The sequence below is a fragment of the Sebastes umbrosus genome, chromosome 18 (genome assembly GCF_015220745.1).
Source record: "Sebastes umbrosus isolate fSebUmb1 chromosome 18, fSebUmb1.pri, whole genome shotgun sequence".
Classification (NCBI taxonomy): domain Eukaryota; kingdom Metazoa; phylum Chordata; class Actinopteri; order Perciformes; family Sebastidae; genus Sebastes; species Sebastes umbrosus.
The window spans coordinates 3,067,078-3,083,913 of NC_051286.1; the positions used below are offsets into that span (position 1 = coordinate 3,067,078).

At 40.0% G+C, this 16,836-nt stretch overlaps 2 protein-coding genes across 2 annotated transcripts in view; both read right to left on the bottom strand.

Moving 5' to 3' along the window:
* Positions 1 to 16,836, bottom strand: part of LOC119477388 — an 85,759-nt gene that overhangs the window by 64,123 nt on the left and 4,800 nt on the right. The window contains exon 2 of the mRNA XM_037751465.1: positions 13,708 to 13,818. Coding sequence (XP_037607393.1) covers positions 13,708 to 13,797 — 90 coding nt within the window. The 5' untranslated portion in view covers positions 13,798 to 13,818. The remainder of the gene's footprint in view (positions 1 to 13,707; positions 13,819 to 16,836) is intronic.
* LOC119476561 (NACHT, LRR and PYD domains-containing protein 12-like) lies at positions 7,797 to 12,362 on the bottom strand. The gene is made up of 7 exons (XM_037749951.1): positions 12,127 to 12,362; positions 9,974 to 11,762; positions 9,698 to 9,871; positions 8,749 to 8,922; positions 8,433 to 8,606; positions 8,117 to 8,290; positions 7,797 to 7,974 (listed from the first exon to the last, which is right to left on the bottom strand). Exons 1-7 carry the CDS (start codon positions 12,236 to 12,238, stop codon positions 7,797 to 7,799), a joined length of 2,775 nt encoding a protein of 924 aa, XP_037605879.1. The 5' UTR covers positions 12,239 to 12,362.

The window sequence follows — 16,836 nt, forward strand, 5'->3', positions numbered from 1 at the left end:
TGCAGTAAGGACATTTAGAGACGAAAACCATAAAGAACAAACATGTTACAGATTAAAATCCTGACGACTAGATGTAACTTTGTGTACCTGTTCATGTATTACATTCAAAATTCATATTTTTTTGTAAAGTTGCAGAAACACCCAGATATAGTAATATTATCAATTTAAGTTGTTTGTGTGTGATAGTGCACATGAAGAACACAATGAGCAGTGATATCAGCAGTTGTCAACAGTCAATATTAGGAGTGGGAAAGTGGATATTGCACTTTTTTTGTACAATATTGAAATACATTTTTTAATGCCAGAATCAATATATATTTGCTTCATTTGAGTCTATGCGGAGGTAGAGGGAAGTTATCGCTTTTATTGTTGTAGTCTGAGTAACGTGACGTCATATCTGTTCCGTATCCGTCAACCAAAACAAGAAAACGGCGGAGCGTCGGCGTGGATACGACCTGCACCCTCACATGTTAAATCCAAAGTGGTAAACACTACACATCCAGTAAAGTATGGAAACACTTTGGGTTTCACACATTGCAGAAAAAGCAGAGCTAGACATCACTGCTAAAGCTGCATGCTAACTCTGTCACGGACAGGAAACGTTATCGTATGAATCTGTTAGTGTGTGGTGGCTGTTTTGGTCAAATCGTTGCTCTCCACACACTACAGGAACAAAACTGTTAAATTTAACAGAACATGTCGTTATGTGTGGGTTCTCTCACATTTTCAAAATCTTTTAAGATTTGAAAAATCTTTTAGTGTGGGCCAGTCTTAACAGAAGTATACTACTAGCACACTTGAATAAACTTCTTTTTCGTCAGGGCTCCTACAGAGAACACAGAGACACTGAAGGACATGTTATGACTCCAGGAAGAAGAACTATTGCAAACGCAGGATAAAGACGTTTAGTGAACGTGGTGTTGAAGGTGTGGAGGTGGATCAGTGTGTCATAGGAGACTCTGTAGAAGGACAAAGTGCCAGCAGGATAGTCCACATACACTGCTACTCTACCAGAGGAGGAAGAGGAAGAGGAAGAGGAGGGGATGTGTGTTTCTCTATCATTGTGCCAAACAGAGTAATGAAGCTCTGAACAGTCCAGACTCCAGGACTCATCATTCCTTCCATACCAGCTGTGACCACCTGTTCTGGAGTGGCCTCCTCTGTAAGTCACTGCTACATTAACCGCTCCTCTCCACTCCACCTCCCAGTAACAGCGACCAGTCAGACCGTCTCTACACAGCATCTGAGCCCAGTAGCCATATTCCTTCAAATAACTGGGAATTATCTTTCTGTCCACTGTCACTGTCTTGTTGTCGTCAGACAGTTCGAGGTATCTCTTTGTGTCGCTGTCAGAGAAACCTGAAAGACAAAAAGACACAATAAGGCAGCAGTTTATCAGCTAATACAACTGTTGGGTTTTGTTTATTTATTAATATGTTAATAATTTCTATGAAGTTATAGATAGTTATTTAAACACTTTAAAAATATTGGTAACACTTCATTTTACAGGTCCGCAAATTTCAAGCTAATTAGGTGATAATTAATAAAGTAACCTGTTTGAAATTACCCCAATATTTACCTCAAAGTTTATCTAAAATGACTTTATGATAAACATTATTTAATAATATATTCTAAACTAGCATATGATGGTTAAAATAGGGCCTTTAGGCTTGAGAAGCGGCTGCTCTTCATCGGAGGTGGAAAACTAATAGAAGACACTTCTGATCAGACACAAATCTCACCATTGTGACTTATTGTCTACACAGATGTAACCTGGTAGCTGATGTCATGATTCAAGGAGTTTTTAAGACATTTCAATGAAGTTATTTGCTAATTATTATCTATTTATCAGCAGACATGGAAATACAGCACATCAATTAACTTTGTATTCCTTTCTTGGAAATGTATTAAATAAATTACCAGCTATTGGGAAAATAATTATTAAATAATGTTTATAATAAAGCAATTTTTTGATAAACTTTGAGGTAAATATTGGGGTAATTTGGCAGTAATTCCAAAGAAATTTTAAATAGGTCACTTGCTAATTATCACATAATTTCCATGAATTTAGCGGACCTGTAAAATGAAGTGTTACCAAATATTGTGTAGCCTATGAAGACTATAAACATTTTGTTTTTAAAGTTTAAAGCACTTTGTGCTTACCAAGTGCAATATACGTAAATACAATTATATTAATATGCTCAAATCAAATCATACATGCTAGCTTTAAAAGTGAGCCCGCTACAACCTCCTGCGTTAAAGAAATTAGTGGCATTAAAACAAATTTGGAGCAAAATGTTGCAAAAAACTGATCTTATGAGTCTTGATGATTTCCAAGGAGTGCTCAAGCTGATTAGATCAGATGTTTTTAAGGGTAATTTTTAAAGAAAAATTTGAAAACCAAATAAAAGGAGCATGGTCACTTCAGGGTTAAACTTCACCCCCTTGACTTCGTGACAGAATGACAACCGACACAAGAAAAAAGTCTGTCACGGCCCTCAGGGGCCAAATTTGCAGCGCCCCGATATCTATATCTTTTCATAACATATAAACCAACGTCTGTGACAAATTTGTTGCTTTTATCACAAAACGCACAATTGTTATGCTTAACTGCCCCGCTACTTAGCCAAATGTACGTATACTTTTCTGTATACTTTTCAGTATAAGCCAAGTATACTTGGACTTTTTTCAATACTTGTCGGTATAAGCTGAGGATACTTAAGTATAATTTTGTTAACTGTATCTCTGATAAGTACATAAAAAGTAAACTGAAACCATACTTTCTTATTTTATGTATAACAGAAGTATACTACTAGCATACTTGAATAAACTTCTTTTTCATCAGGGCTCCTACAGAGAACACAGAGACACTGAAGAACATGTTGTGCCTCCAGAAAGAAGAGCTACAGCAAACACAGGATAAAGAGGTTCAGTGAACGTGGTGTTGAAGGTGTGTCAGAGGAGACTCTGTAGAAGGACAGAGTGCCAGCAGGATACACTGCTACTCTACCAGAGGAGGAAGAGGAGGAAGAGGAGGAAGAGGACGGGAGGTATGTTTCGCTATCATTTTGCCAAACAGAGAAACGAAGCTCTGAACAGCTCAGACTCCAGAACTCGTCATTCCTTCCATACCAGCCGTAAACACCTCCTCTGTAAGTCACTGCTACATAAACCGCTCCTCTCCACTCCACCTCCCAGTAACAGCGACCAGTCAGACCATCTCTACACAGCATCTGAGGCCAGTAGTCATATTCCTTACCATGATTGGGCGTCCTCCTTCTGTCCAGTCTCCCCGTCTTGTTGTAGTCAGACAGTTCAACTCCTGTTTTTGCTGTGTCGCCGTCCAGTGTGAGTTCAGAGAAATCTGAAAGACAAAAAGACACAATAAGGCAGCAGTTTATCAGCTAATACAACTGTTGGGTTTTGTATATTTATTAATATGTTAATAATTTCTATGAAGTTATAGATTGTTATTGTAATGGCAATTTTCATATCTGCAGTTGACAGTCCAACACCCCGAGGAGTAGGCCTAAGTTAACACTGTACCTTTAGATAATCTCGGGGCCTCACATGTTCAACCTTGTCACCATAAGCATTAAAACAGTGACCCGACAGTTTTATCTTCTGTGACTATAAACAACAGAGGGCTGAAGTACTTGTTATGTCTTGTGATGCTCTGTTGTCTGTTCTGTGCTGACGTAATGATACACTTTCTATCTTTCTCTTCTTTGCACTTATCTGTGTGTTATGCTTTAGCATGTATAAATACTGACTACTCTTTGTGTTCGGGGCTCACTTGCAACAGTCCACTCAGGTGGCTGTGCTCGTGAGTCCATCTGCAGATGCTTTTCTTATTAATATATGCTTTTTTATTAAATTTACTTGAAAGACAAGTTGTTACCTTAGTTTGTGTCTTGTTTTAACAGAAACTGCCACCACATTATTTAAACACTTTAAAAATATGTGGCAACACTTCATTTTACAGGTCCGCAAATTTCATAGTAATTAGGTGATAATTAGCAAGTAACCTGTTTGAAATTTCTTTGGAATTACTGCCAAATTACCCCAATATTTACCTCAACATGTATCTAAAATTACTTTATTATAAACATTATTTAATAATTATATGCTATAATAGCATATAATGGTTAAAATAGGGCCTTTAGGCTTGAGAAGCGGCCGTGCGCTGCTCTTCATCGGAGGTGGAAAACTAATAGAAGACACTTCTGATCAGACACAAATCTCACCATTGTGACTTATTGTCTACACAGATGTAACCTGGTAGCTGATGTCATGATTCAGGGAGGTTTTTAAGACATTTCAATTGAGTTATTTCCTAATTATTATCTATTTATCAGCAGACATGGAAATAAAGCATATCAATTAATTTTGTATTCTTTTCCTGGAAATGTATTAAATAAGTTACCAGCTATTGGGAATATAATTATTAAATAATGTTTAAAATAAAGTAATTTTTTGATAGATTTTGAGGTAAATATTGGGGTAATTTGTCAGTAATTCCGAAGAAATTTGAAATAGGTTATTTGCTAATTATCACCTGATTATCATGAAATTTGCGGACCTGTAAAATGAAGTGTTACCAAATATTGTATAGCCTATGAAGATTGTAAACATTTATTTTTTTTTAAAACTTGGTAAGCACTTTGTGCTTAAGCTTGAAGAGTGCAATATAAATACAATTATTATTATTATTATTATTATTATTGTTTAGGACTGTCAGTAGATCAACATAGTAAATCATGATTAATCGTGGTTAATCACACATTTTTTATCTGTTCAAAATGTCCCTTAAAGGGAGATTTGTCAAGTATTTAATACTCTTATCAACATGGGAGTGGACAAATATGCTGCTTTATGCAAATGTATGTATATATTTATTACTGGAAATCAATTAACACAAAACAATGACAGATATTGATCCAGAAACCCTCACAGGTACTGCATTTAGCATAAAACAATATGCTCAAATCATAACATGGCAAACTGCAGCCCAACAGGCAACAACAGCTGTCAGTGTGTCAGTGTGCTGACTTGACTATGACTTGCCCCAAACTGCATGTGATTATCATAAAGTGGGCATGTCTGTAAAGGGGAGACTCGTGGGTACCCATATAACCCATTTACATTCACATATCTGGAGGTCAGAGGTCAAGGGACCCCTTTGAAAATGGCCATGACAGTTTTTCCTCGTCAAAATTTAGTGTAAGTTTGGAGTGTTATTTGACCTCCTTCACTACAAGCTAGTATGACATGGTTGGTACCGATGGATTCATCAGCTTTATTAGTTTCATATGATACCAGTATATTCACTCTAGCTTTTAAGAAATTAGTGGCGTTAAAACAAATTTCCGTTAAGGCGTTATTATTGCGTTAACTTTGACAGCCCTATTATTATTATTGTTATTATTATTATTGACTATTGTCTGTACGGTTTAAATGAAGAAATATCACAAAATGGTATTAACTGACTTACACTTCCTCAGACCAGGTTTTAACCTCTGTTGTCCATCATGGTCCACCCTGGAAGAACAAACACAGTCAGACCTGCACATCCAGCCCAGTCACACAGCAGCTCGTGAAATACTCATGAAATTTAATGTATTGATTCGTGTACATAGACACGGATTTAAATTTTTTTTTCGTGATGGTCAGAATGAAATCAACTCGTATGTAATCTACGTAGTTGTGAACCAGGAAGTGAATGCCGCGTAGGTAAGAGGTCGGGTTGGATGGGTGGGTCAAAAAACACCAGACTTTCACCAGGAGACCGCTGTTCATCATGTCCCGTGTGAAACCAGAAGTCAACGTTAATTTATTTGTCACGTAACTTCCTACTTGTACTTAAGTTACAGCACTTCCTAAAGCTAACTGAGTAGTTTTTGTCATGTAACTTCCGTACATAAGTTACGCCACTTCCAGAGTTATGGGAAATTTTTCTATAATTAATCAAATAGATTAAATTTCATGACTATTTGACGAACTGTCGCGAGACTGTATTGAAATAGTCCAACACGTTCTCATCCCAACTCGTCACATACGGAGGCTTTGTCAGACCCCTCAGCATCACTTTTCGCTCGCAGTAAACGTGTACTTGTAAATAAACACACCCTGGGAATAAGAACAGGCTGCATATTCTCTTTGATTATAAAAACAGGAACATTTCGCTCAAGTGATTTTCCATCTAACATGACACAGTTTGTCTAAAGCTGGGCATACACTGTACGATTTAAGCCTGTTTCTGGCCCAAATTTTGAGCCGCACGATTAATTTTAGAGTCAGACCGAATTTCAGCTTCGTCAGGTGTCGTTTGCCGTGCAGGGCACAGGGGGGACCGAGGACCGATTAATTCCTCCTGACTGGCTGTCGGACAGTCGGATGAATTTCTGACATGTCAGAAATTTTGGTCGGCCGTCCACAGGCTCTCACACAAAGCAGAGCCAAGAGCCGTTTCCCCAACGTCAGCACCTTTTTTCTGCTTTTCTTACAGTAATCAGAGCGTAGCTATCAAGATAACAATATACAATAGATATAGTGAAACGTAGCTTACCTTCAATTCTCTCTGGACAAGCCATACTGTCCACGTCTTCACAGCTACCTGCGACTCCATATACGCCGGCGCCTTCATTTTTTAGATGTTTCAGCAGACGGGATGGCACAGATGATCAAAGCAGCACGTTTCTGCCTTGTTAGCATCGTGACCCTTACAGACCTCTGCTAGCAAACAAACTTTACCTGCCTCGGAGTTTTCAAACAAATCTTTATTGACAACTGTCAACAGCCAGAACGGCCCTTAGGGGGCGACGGGACAGTACAGTGTGAGCGCTCAGGTTGTGGCTGACGATCGGACCATACAGTGTGAGCACATAAATCATGAGCTTTGGCTTTACATCGCAAACAATCTACTCGTCCAGTGGCAGTAGGAATAGCACAACAACATGTCTAAAATCTTACAGTGTATGCTCAGCTTAACAGAGAAGAAGTGTGTTATCTTTTGTTGTACTTGAGAGTCTCCAGTCTCCAGCGTGGATCCTCCACTCCAGCAGACAGCAGCTTCACTCCTGAGTCTCCTGGATGATTGTAGCTCAGGTCCAGCTCTCTCAGATGGGAGGGGTTGGAGCTCAGCGCTGAGGCCAGAGAAGCACAGCCGTCCTTTGTGATCAGACAGCCTGACAACCTGTCAAAATGGTCAAGCACTAGTCATCAACACAAACAGATTACCCACTTAATGATCTATTTGAAGTTCCCCATCAATTGTTTGCAATACTCGAAGAAGACCCTGGTGTTCAAGGACTGAAGAACAAAGTCAGCAATAAAAAAAACTACTGTACTGTGCATCAGAACATTTTGGCATGTGGCCAGAAAGAACCAGGGATGAAACTATCAACCCTACAATTAACAATCTTCTCTAAAGTCATAGCTGCTCTCACATCATCAGTAAAATCCTAAAGAAATGGGATACTTCAGAAAACTTCAAACTAAAGCAGAATTGAAATGGTCAGCCTTTTAACCTGTTAAGGCCTAGCCCTATCCCTCAGAAAAAGCGCCTAAATAACTACCAACAATTAAGTAGGACTAGTTCCTCAACGATAAGGCTTAGATGAGGCTGACCAGGACTTCCTGCCAGCGCCAACTTGAGTGTTCAAACTGTAAGTAACTAAAATCTGCTGTTTTGGGCCAAAATAACCTATGTCCGTTGGGTTTTAAATTATTGAATCCTGACCTGAGAGTTTCCAGTATACAATGTGGATCCTGCAGTCCAACAAAAAGCTGTATCCTTACCTGAGAGTTTCCAGTGTACAGTGTGGACTCTTCAGTCCAACACACAGCGGCTTCACTCCTGAATCCTGCAGGTCGTTGTTACTCAGGTCCAGCTCTCTCAGATGGGAGGATTCGGACCACAGAGCTGAGGCCAGAGATGCACAGCCTGCCTCTGTGACCTGACAGTCTGACAGCCTGGAGTTAGGAAAAGGTCATGACCACAATGTTGTAGAATATCACATTAACATGATAACTACTATAGATATTACATCATCATTAACCTGACTGTAAAGCAGCATTTAAATGCTTAACTTATAACAAACAGCTGTATCCTGACCTGAGAGTTTTCAGTGTACAGTGTGGATCCTGCAGTCCAGCAGACAGCGGTTTCACTCCTGAATCCTGCAGGTCATTGTTACTCAGGTCCAGCTCTCTCAGATGGGAGGATTCGGACCGCAGAGCTGAGGCCAGAGAAGCACAGCCTGCCTCTGTGACCCGACAGTCTGACAGCCTGGAGTTAGGAAAAGGTCATGACCACAATGTTGTAGAATATCACATTAACATGATAATTACGACAGATATTACATCATCATTTACCTGACTGTAAAGTAGCATTTAAATGCTCAGCTGATAACAAACAGCTTTATCCTGACCTGAGAGTTACCAATGTACAGTGTGGACTCTGCAGTCCAACAGAAAGCGGCTTTACTCCTGAATCCTGTAGGTCGTTGTTACTCAGGTCCAGCTCTCTCAGATGGGAGGATTCGGACCACAGAGCTGAGGCCAGAGAAGCACAGCCTGCCTCTGTGACCCGACAGTCTGACAGCCTGGAGTTAGGAAAAGGTCATGACCACAATGTTGTAGAATATCACATTAACATGATAACTACTATAGATATTACATCATCATTAACCTGACTGTAAAGCAGCATTTAAATGCTTAACTTATATCAAACAGCTGTACCCTGACCTGAGAGTTTCCAGTGTACAGTGTGGACTCTGCAGTCCAACAGAAAGTGGCTTCACTCCTGAATCCTGCAGGTCGTTGTTACTCAGGTCCAGCTCTCTTAGACTGGAGGATTCGGACTGCAGAGCTGAGGCCAGAGAAGCACAGCCTGCCTCTGTGACCCGACAGTCTGACAGCCTGGAGTTAGGAAAAGGTCATGACCACAATGTTGTAGAATATCACATTAACATGATAACTACGACAGATATTACACCATCATTTAACTGACTGTAAAGCAGCATTTAAATGCTCAACTGATAACAAACAGCTGTATCCTGACCTGAGAGTTTCCAGTGTACAGTGTGGACTCTTCAGTCCAACAGAAAGCGGCTTCAATCCTGAATCCTGCAGGTCGTTGTTACTCAGGTCCAGCTCACTCAGATGGGAGGATTCAGACCCCAGAGCTGAGGCCAGAGAGGCACAGCCTGCCTCTGTGACCTGACAGTCTGACAGCCTGGAGTTAGGAAAAGGTCATGACCACAATGTTGTAGAATATCACATTAACATGATAACTACGACAGATATTTCACCATCATTAACCTGACTGTAAAGCAGCATTTAAATGCTCAACTGATAACAAACAGCTGTATCCTGACCTGAGAGTTTCCAGTGTACAGTGTGGATCCTGCAGTCCAACAGAAAGCAGCTTCACTCCTGAATCCTGCAGGTCGTTGTTACTCAGGTCCAGCTCTCTCAGATGGGAGGATTTGGACCTGAGAGCTGAGGCCAGAGAAGCACAGCCTGCCTCTGTGACCCGAAAGTCTGACAGCCTGGAGTTAGGAAAAGGTCATGACCACAATGTTGTAGAATATCACATTAACATGATAACTACTATAGATATTACATCATCATTAACCTGACTGTAGAGCAACATTTAACTAACAATTAAATTAATGACAAACTGTATCCTGACCTGAGAGTTTCCAGTGTACATTGTGGACTCTTCAGTCCAGCAGACAACAGCTTCACTCCTGAATCCTGCAGGTTGTTGTTACTCAGATCCAGCTCTCTCAGACTAGAGGACTGGGAGCTGAGAACTGAAGACAGAGCTTCACAGCTTCTCTCTGAGAGTTTACAGCCACTCAGCCTGAAGAGGAATCAAAAATAAACACAAGCAAATGTTTTACTTGACATCTTTTGCTTTTTACACCTATTTGATATTGATTCTTCCAGTTATTCATCCACCTACAGAGCTTTGTTGGAGGCTTTGACCACTGGTAGCAGCCTCAGAAGAACCTCCTCTGAAGCAGAGTATTTCTTCAGGTCGAACACGTCCAGATCTTTTTCTGATGACAGTAAGATGAAGACCAGAGCTGACCACTGAGCAGGAGACAGTTCATCCGTGGAGAGACGTCCTGAACCCAGGTACTGTTGGATCTCCTCCACTAGAGAACCATCATTCAGTTCATTCAGACAGTGGAACAGATTGATGCTTTTCTCTGGTGACAGATCCTCATTGATCTTCTTCTTGATGTACTCTACAGCTTTCTGGTTGATCTGTGAGCTACTTCCTGTCTGTGTCAGCAGACCTTGTAGGAGAGTCTGATTGGTCTCTAGTGAAAGACCCAGGAGGAAGCGGAGGAACAAGTCCAGGTGTCCGTTGCGACTCTGTAAGGCCTTGTCCACAGCCCTCTGGTAGAGATGTATTTGTCTAGGTTGCCCTCTAAATAATTTAGGCCACCATGTTGCTTCTGCCATCAGATTGACACCAGAGTTGATGAATGTCAGATGGACGTGAAGAGCAGCCAGAAACTCTTGAACACTCAGATGGACGAAGCAGAACATCTTGTTCTGGTAAATTTCTCTCTCCTCTTTAAAGATTCCTGTGAACACTCCTGAGTACCGTGAGGCTGCTGTGATATCGATGCCACACTCTGTCAGGTCGGATTCATAGAAGAGGTTGCCTTTCTCCAGCTGCTTAAAAGCCAGTTTCCCCAGAGACTCAACCATCTTAGTGCTCTCTGGACTCCAGTGTGGATCTGTCTCAGCTCCTCCATCATATTTGATCTTCTTCAGTTTGGACTGAACCACCAGGAAGTGGATGTACATCTCAGTCAGGGTCTTGGGCAGCTCTCCTCCCTTTCCGGTCTTCAACACCTCCTCCAGAACTTTAGCAGTGATCCAGCAGAAGACCGGGATGTGGCACATGATGTGGAGGCTTCGTGATGTCTTGATGTGGGAGATGATTGTACTGGTCTGCTTCTTATCTTTAGATCTCTTCTTGAAGTACTCCTCCTTCTGTGGGTCGGTGAACCCTCTGACCTCTGTCACTATGTCAACACACTCAGGAGGGATCTGATTGGCTGCTGTGGGTCGTGTGGTTATCCAGAGGCGAGCAGAGGGAAGCAGTTTCCCTCTGATGAGGTTTGTCAGCAGCACATCCACTGAGGTGGACTCTGTAACATCAGTCAGGATCTCATTGTTGAAGAAGTCCAGAGGAAGTCGACACTCATCCAGACCGTCAAAGATGAACACGACCGGGAACTCTTCAAACCTGCAGATTCCTGCTGCTTTGGTTTCAGTAAAGAAGTGATGAACAAGTTCCACCAAGCTGTACTTCTTCTCTTTCAGCACATTCAGCTCTCTGAAAGTGAATGGAAATGTGAACTGTATGTCCTGGTTGGCTTTGTCTTCAGCCCAGTCCAGAGTGAACTTCTGTGTTAAGACTGTTTTCCCGATGCCAGCCACTCCCTTTGTCATCACTGTTCTGATTGGTTCATCACTTCCAGGTGAGGCTTTAAAGATGTCTTCACATTTGATTGTTGTTTCTGGTCTGTCTGGTTTCCTGGATGCTGTTTCAATCTGTCTGACTTCATGTTCCATGTTGACCTCTCTAGTCTCTTCCATTGAGATGTAGATCTCTGTGTAGATCTGATTCAGAAGTTCCTTATGTCCTGCTTTTGCAGTCCCCTCAAACACATACTTGAACTTCTTCTGTAAGTTATTTTTCAGTGTTCGCTGGCACTCAAGAAGAATCTCTGAATGAATAAAACAAAGATGAAATCAAAGAGGGGTTGTTACAGTGAATGTAAGTCATGAACTCGTTTTCTAACAACTATACACATTTCTGTATTTATGGCATCTATTCAGCTCATTTGATAACTAGGTCCCTTAAAATTAATTATTATCCTTAACAACAACTGATATGTTTTGCATTCAAGTCATGCATCCATGACCTCCCTGGTCTCCAAAGAAACCAGAGGGTGTATGACTAAATTAATTAAGACATGGGTCTAACCTTGAGGGAAATACTAGCTACAAAGCTAGTGTTCGTTGAAGTCTTCGTAACATGCCAGTTTGATCTTTGTTACATCCTTTTTGTAAATTCATACCATAACTTACCTGCAGGTTCTGAGATAATTTCTGATAATTTCTCCACAAGATCATTCTGGTTCATCTCCCCTAAAACGATTTTTGTCACTTTAATAGTGTTTATACTGTAGGTCAGGAACATCTGAGTCACTGTGAGCTCTCTTCTTGCATTCTCCAGTCGACTCTTTGGGATTGCTGGGAAGCCTTCTAGGAACTCTGGTTGCTGCAGGCACCACTTGAATTTTATAAAATCTTCGTCTCCTAAATCTTCTAAAGTTCTCCAGAGGGCCTTTTTAAATGTCTCCATCTTTCCTCTCTGCCAAGACACAACAATTGATATTATTTGTATAACCATTTAATGAAAGCACAGAATAATCAGTATGAAAAATGTCTTCTGTTCGCTGCACATATTTATTGACAATCAGCCACTTGAAGGAAAGTTATAAATTAGACAATGTGCAAGTCCTGCTTGATTGTGTAATATCCATGTGAAGATTAATTACAGGCCTGTTTTAAGAGGTAACAGGAGATTCATACAATGGCTAACATGTTGTGACTCACTTATTTCCAGTCTATTACATGCATTTTACAGGAAAGGATGCCTATAGACCCTTTTTGTGTCAACGTCATGATTACGTCACGGTGTTAGCTGGAGGCAAAACAAAGGACAGACTGGAGGCTAACACTAGCAGTTGGCTAAAGTTACACATCTAAAATTCCTCTTGTTGAGTGCCAGAATCCAGATATCACAGACATTAGAGATGACAAACTGTGATTCGAGGCTCTAGCAAGTAAATGTTGCTAATATTTAGCCTTCTGCTAACCGCAGCCGTGAGCCGTTGACTGCGGACAGCGCTGGGTCACGGTGCCTCTGCCTCACTCCTCGCCGTTAGGAGACGACTTCACCGGGAGGAGACCAGACGTTAGCTAGCTAGCTTGTCAGTCTCAATCAGACAATCTAGCTAGATAACTAACGTTAGCCAGCCGTCTCCTCCTCCTGCAGTAGTCTCCAGCGGCGTAGGGGTCGGCTAATCTGGTCCCTTTGGTTAATGTTAACTTTCTCAACTAACACTGGTGATCCTGGAGAGTGAGTGACGGCACATACTGAGAGAAACTAGTATTTATTCAGCCATTGTTAAATAAAACAAGCCAACAATACTTAGCCAGCGTTAACTAACGTGTTCAGAGAATAATTCTGCCTCCACTTAACGCTCCGCCTCCAAAACACCTCACCATGTTTACTAACAGAAAAGGAGTCTATTCACTCTCATGTCTGTACGGTAAGTATGTAAGTTCAGCCGGTTAGCTGAGCTTAGCACAAACACTAGAAACATGAAGCAGGCTGACCTCTAGGTTGGGAACCACTGGACTAAACTAACTGTATATTAAACGAGCTCGAGCAGCTACTGATGCATCAGTATGAACTATCTAATGTCACATAGAATCAGACAAACAGCTGCATGACATTATATTTCACATTATTAAAATATCTGTGCACATATCTGGATTAAATGTATTTAGGTGCTGGTTGTTGTTTTCCTCATTATTATGTGTGCATTAGTTAATCAATATATCTGAATGTATTTCTGCTTGTATGTTACAGTGACTCACCTTCCCACCGACCGCCTCACAGGCCAGATCATTAAACTGCAGGAAGTCGGGCTCTGCTGTTTCCTTCACCGCTGCTCTCCTCTTTGCCATGGTGAGATTCTACTGAGGTTTCTACTTGGAGAGATCATCAATATATAAATCAAAAAGTTCTGGGGATAAAATTCCCCCTTGTCTGACTCCATTGCTAACCCCAAATGGGGCTGAGACACTGTTGCCCCGTTTTACTTGCACAGTCTGGTGAGCATACCAGTAAACCAGGATTCTCACAATGTATTTGGGCACCCCTCTTTGACTCAATTTAATAAACAACTTTCTATGATTAACACGATCAAAAGCTTTAGAAGCATCAATAAAACACATAAGAACTGATGAATTTTGACCTCTATATTTGTTTACAATTTCCTTTAATGCATATTATACACAGGTCAGTGCCGTGTTTAGCTTTAAATCCAAACTGGTTGTCTGTGGAGTTAAAAAACTCATTTAATCTATCCAGCAGGATTCTTTCTAAGACTTTTGACAGTATGCTGGCTAAAGCAATGGGCCTGTAGTTATCTAGACTGCCTCCTTTACCAGCCTTGTCCTTAATTACTGAACTAACAGGACAGACAACATGGAGTCTGGTAAGACACCATGGATCATAAAACCAGTAAAACACATAGCAAGGAGAGGAGCTATCCTCGGACTGGCATATTTTAGGTGCTCAGCCGTAATATGGTCTATGCCACCTGCTTTATTAACAGACAGCGTCTTTATAGCTTGGCATACCTCGTGGTTCTTTCTTCAGAATAAACGCAGTTTCTTGCACAATCTTTTCCAGGTCCTGATACTGATGATAATGTGGTGCTGATGTGCCAAAAGAGGAAGTATTTTGTTATATGTGAAACTTAAACTAAAGTATTATTTCACAAGATGCTTCACGTTCCTCATTTTCACACAGACGGCACGCTGCTCTATTTCTCTTCTAAAATAACACTTCAATTATTACTTTATAATATTACGACTTTTTTCTCATAAACCTGACTTTAATCTCATAATATAACAAGTTTTTTATCGTAAATTTATAACTTTATTCTCATATTACGACTTCTTTCTCGTAAATTTATGACTTTATTCTCATAATATTACGACGTTTTTTCTTGAAACCTATGACTTTAATCTCATAATATTCCAACTTTTTTTCTCGTAAATTTATGACTTTAATCTCATAATATTACGACTTTTTTCTCGTAAATAAATATTATGACTTTATTCTCGAAATCTCAGATTTATTTGTTTCCTCATTGTGGCCCTAATACTCCGTCGCACTCTTGAGTCTTAACAGTTAAAAATAAACCTCAGTCAAGTTGATCCAAGCTGTCAGACCAGATCAGACACTTCCTGCATGTTTCACTGATGTGAACTCAGATTACAATCAAACTGCTGTTGATTCTACTCCAGAAACACAAACAACATCACATGTAAATCTCTCTAAAATCATTGTGCTTCAAATCAGAGAGAAATTCTACAGAATATTTCAAAGAGATATTTTAAATCAGCCAATCAGCATCGAGAAGCAGTTAAGTAAGGGAAAATGTACAGCGAGCCGGTGATTGTTGTGAAAGAAACCCTTACAGGGCAAACGGTCCGTCAGAGTCCGACAGAACTGCGCCCATAACAGCAAAATGCCGTGATTAATCAGAATCGAGTATTCAACAACGCCGAGTAATAATGATTGATACAGCACAATGTGATCAGAGTGATCCTGATGATCAAACATTTGCAGATTCCTGTAGTTGGATTCTCACCTGTTGAACTCACCTCAGGTAAATTTACAGACACCTTCCACCTTCATGTGTCGAGGAAACACTGGTAGAAGAAGCTGCTCATCTCTTCCTCGTCAGTCCTGGTGTCTGTGAGCATTTGATCTGTCAAGGTGGATCATGACAAACGAGTCAGCATGACGTGAAAACCAGTCGGACCTGTAACAGAACTCAGATCAAGTGATGTAGTTCTACTATCTGTCCACTAGACGGTGATAACTAACTATCTAATGAGCTACAGATCAGCTCAGTTTATAAAGAAGTAATGGAGGAGCAGCAATTTGGATCACATGCATGTCTAGCTGATGAGACTGATGAGAACGCGGAGGTGTCACCGAGAGAATTCAAATGTTCAAAATGTAGTGGGCATGTCTGTAAAGGGGAGACTCGTGGGTACCCATAGAACCCATTTTCATTCACATATCACAACATAGTTGGTACCGATGGATTCTTTAGGTTTTCTAGTTTCATGTGATACCAGTATCTCCACTCGAGCTCTAAAACTGAGCCTACTATAACTTAAAAATCCCAAGTTGGGTTAATGCATTAAAGAAATTAGTAATGTTAAAACAAATTTGCGTTATTATCGCGTTAACCCTGAACCCTGTTCTAATGCCAACAAATCGTATTTGTAATTTTTGCAAATTGACATACCATTTACATTTCAGGTATATTCAAGTAGCACAGAAGTGTACTCAAGAACTACTTGAGTAGAATTTATAATATCTTATTGTTCAACACATGCCATTTCAGTAGAATATGACAATAGAATAGAAATGATTTAGTTTTACTTTTGTACGGCACTTTGCAGGCGGACATTTTACTGGCATCCGGTAGTCGCTTTCAGTCCAAAATGGCGGAAGCGTAGCTATTTACCACTAAGTATTTGCAATTTAGTATGCTTTTTCAAAGTATACTGAAATACAGCTTAAAATAAACTTACATTAAAGTGCACTTTTTGTAAGTATAGTAAAAATACACCTCTAATGAAGTGAAATTAAAGTATTCTTTAATAAAACATTATAATAGTGTATTATAAATGACTTTGAAATAAGTATACTTTTCATAAGTACAGTAAAATACCACTATAAGTATTTGCAATTTAGTATGCTTTTCAAAGTAATCTGAAATACAGTTTAAATTAATTTAAAGTGCACTTTTTGTAGGTATACTTAAATACCCGTTTAATGAAGTTAAATTATAGTTGTTGGGGACGCAGATAGGAGCTGGTCTAGTTATTAGAAAATATTAAAGATAATTATCAATATAAAGAAAATAATATTAATAAATTCTCAATATATAATAATAATAACAGGGCACCAAATCA

Coding starts and splice junctions, on each gene's coding strand:
- LOC119476561 (XM_037749951.1), bottom strand. CDS start 12,238: ATGTTCCTGACCTACAGTATAAACACTATTAAAGTGACAAAAATCGTT. Junction 9,872..9,973: donor AAAGCCTCCAACAAAGCTCT/GTAGGTGGATGA, acceptor ATTCCTCTTCAG/GCTGAGTGGCTGTAAACTCT. Junction 8,291..8,432: donor TGTACATTGGTAACTCTCAG/GTCAGGATAAAG, acceptor TCCTAACTCCAG/GCTGTCAGACTGTCGGGTCA.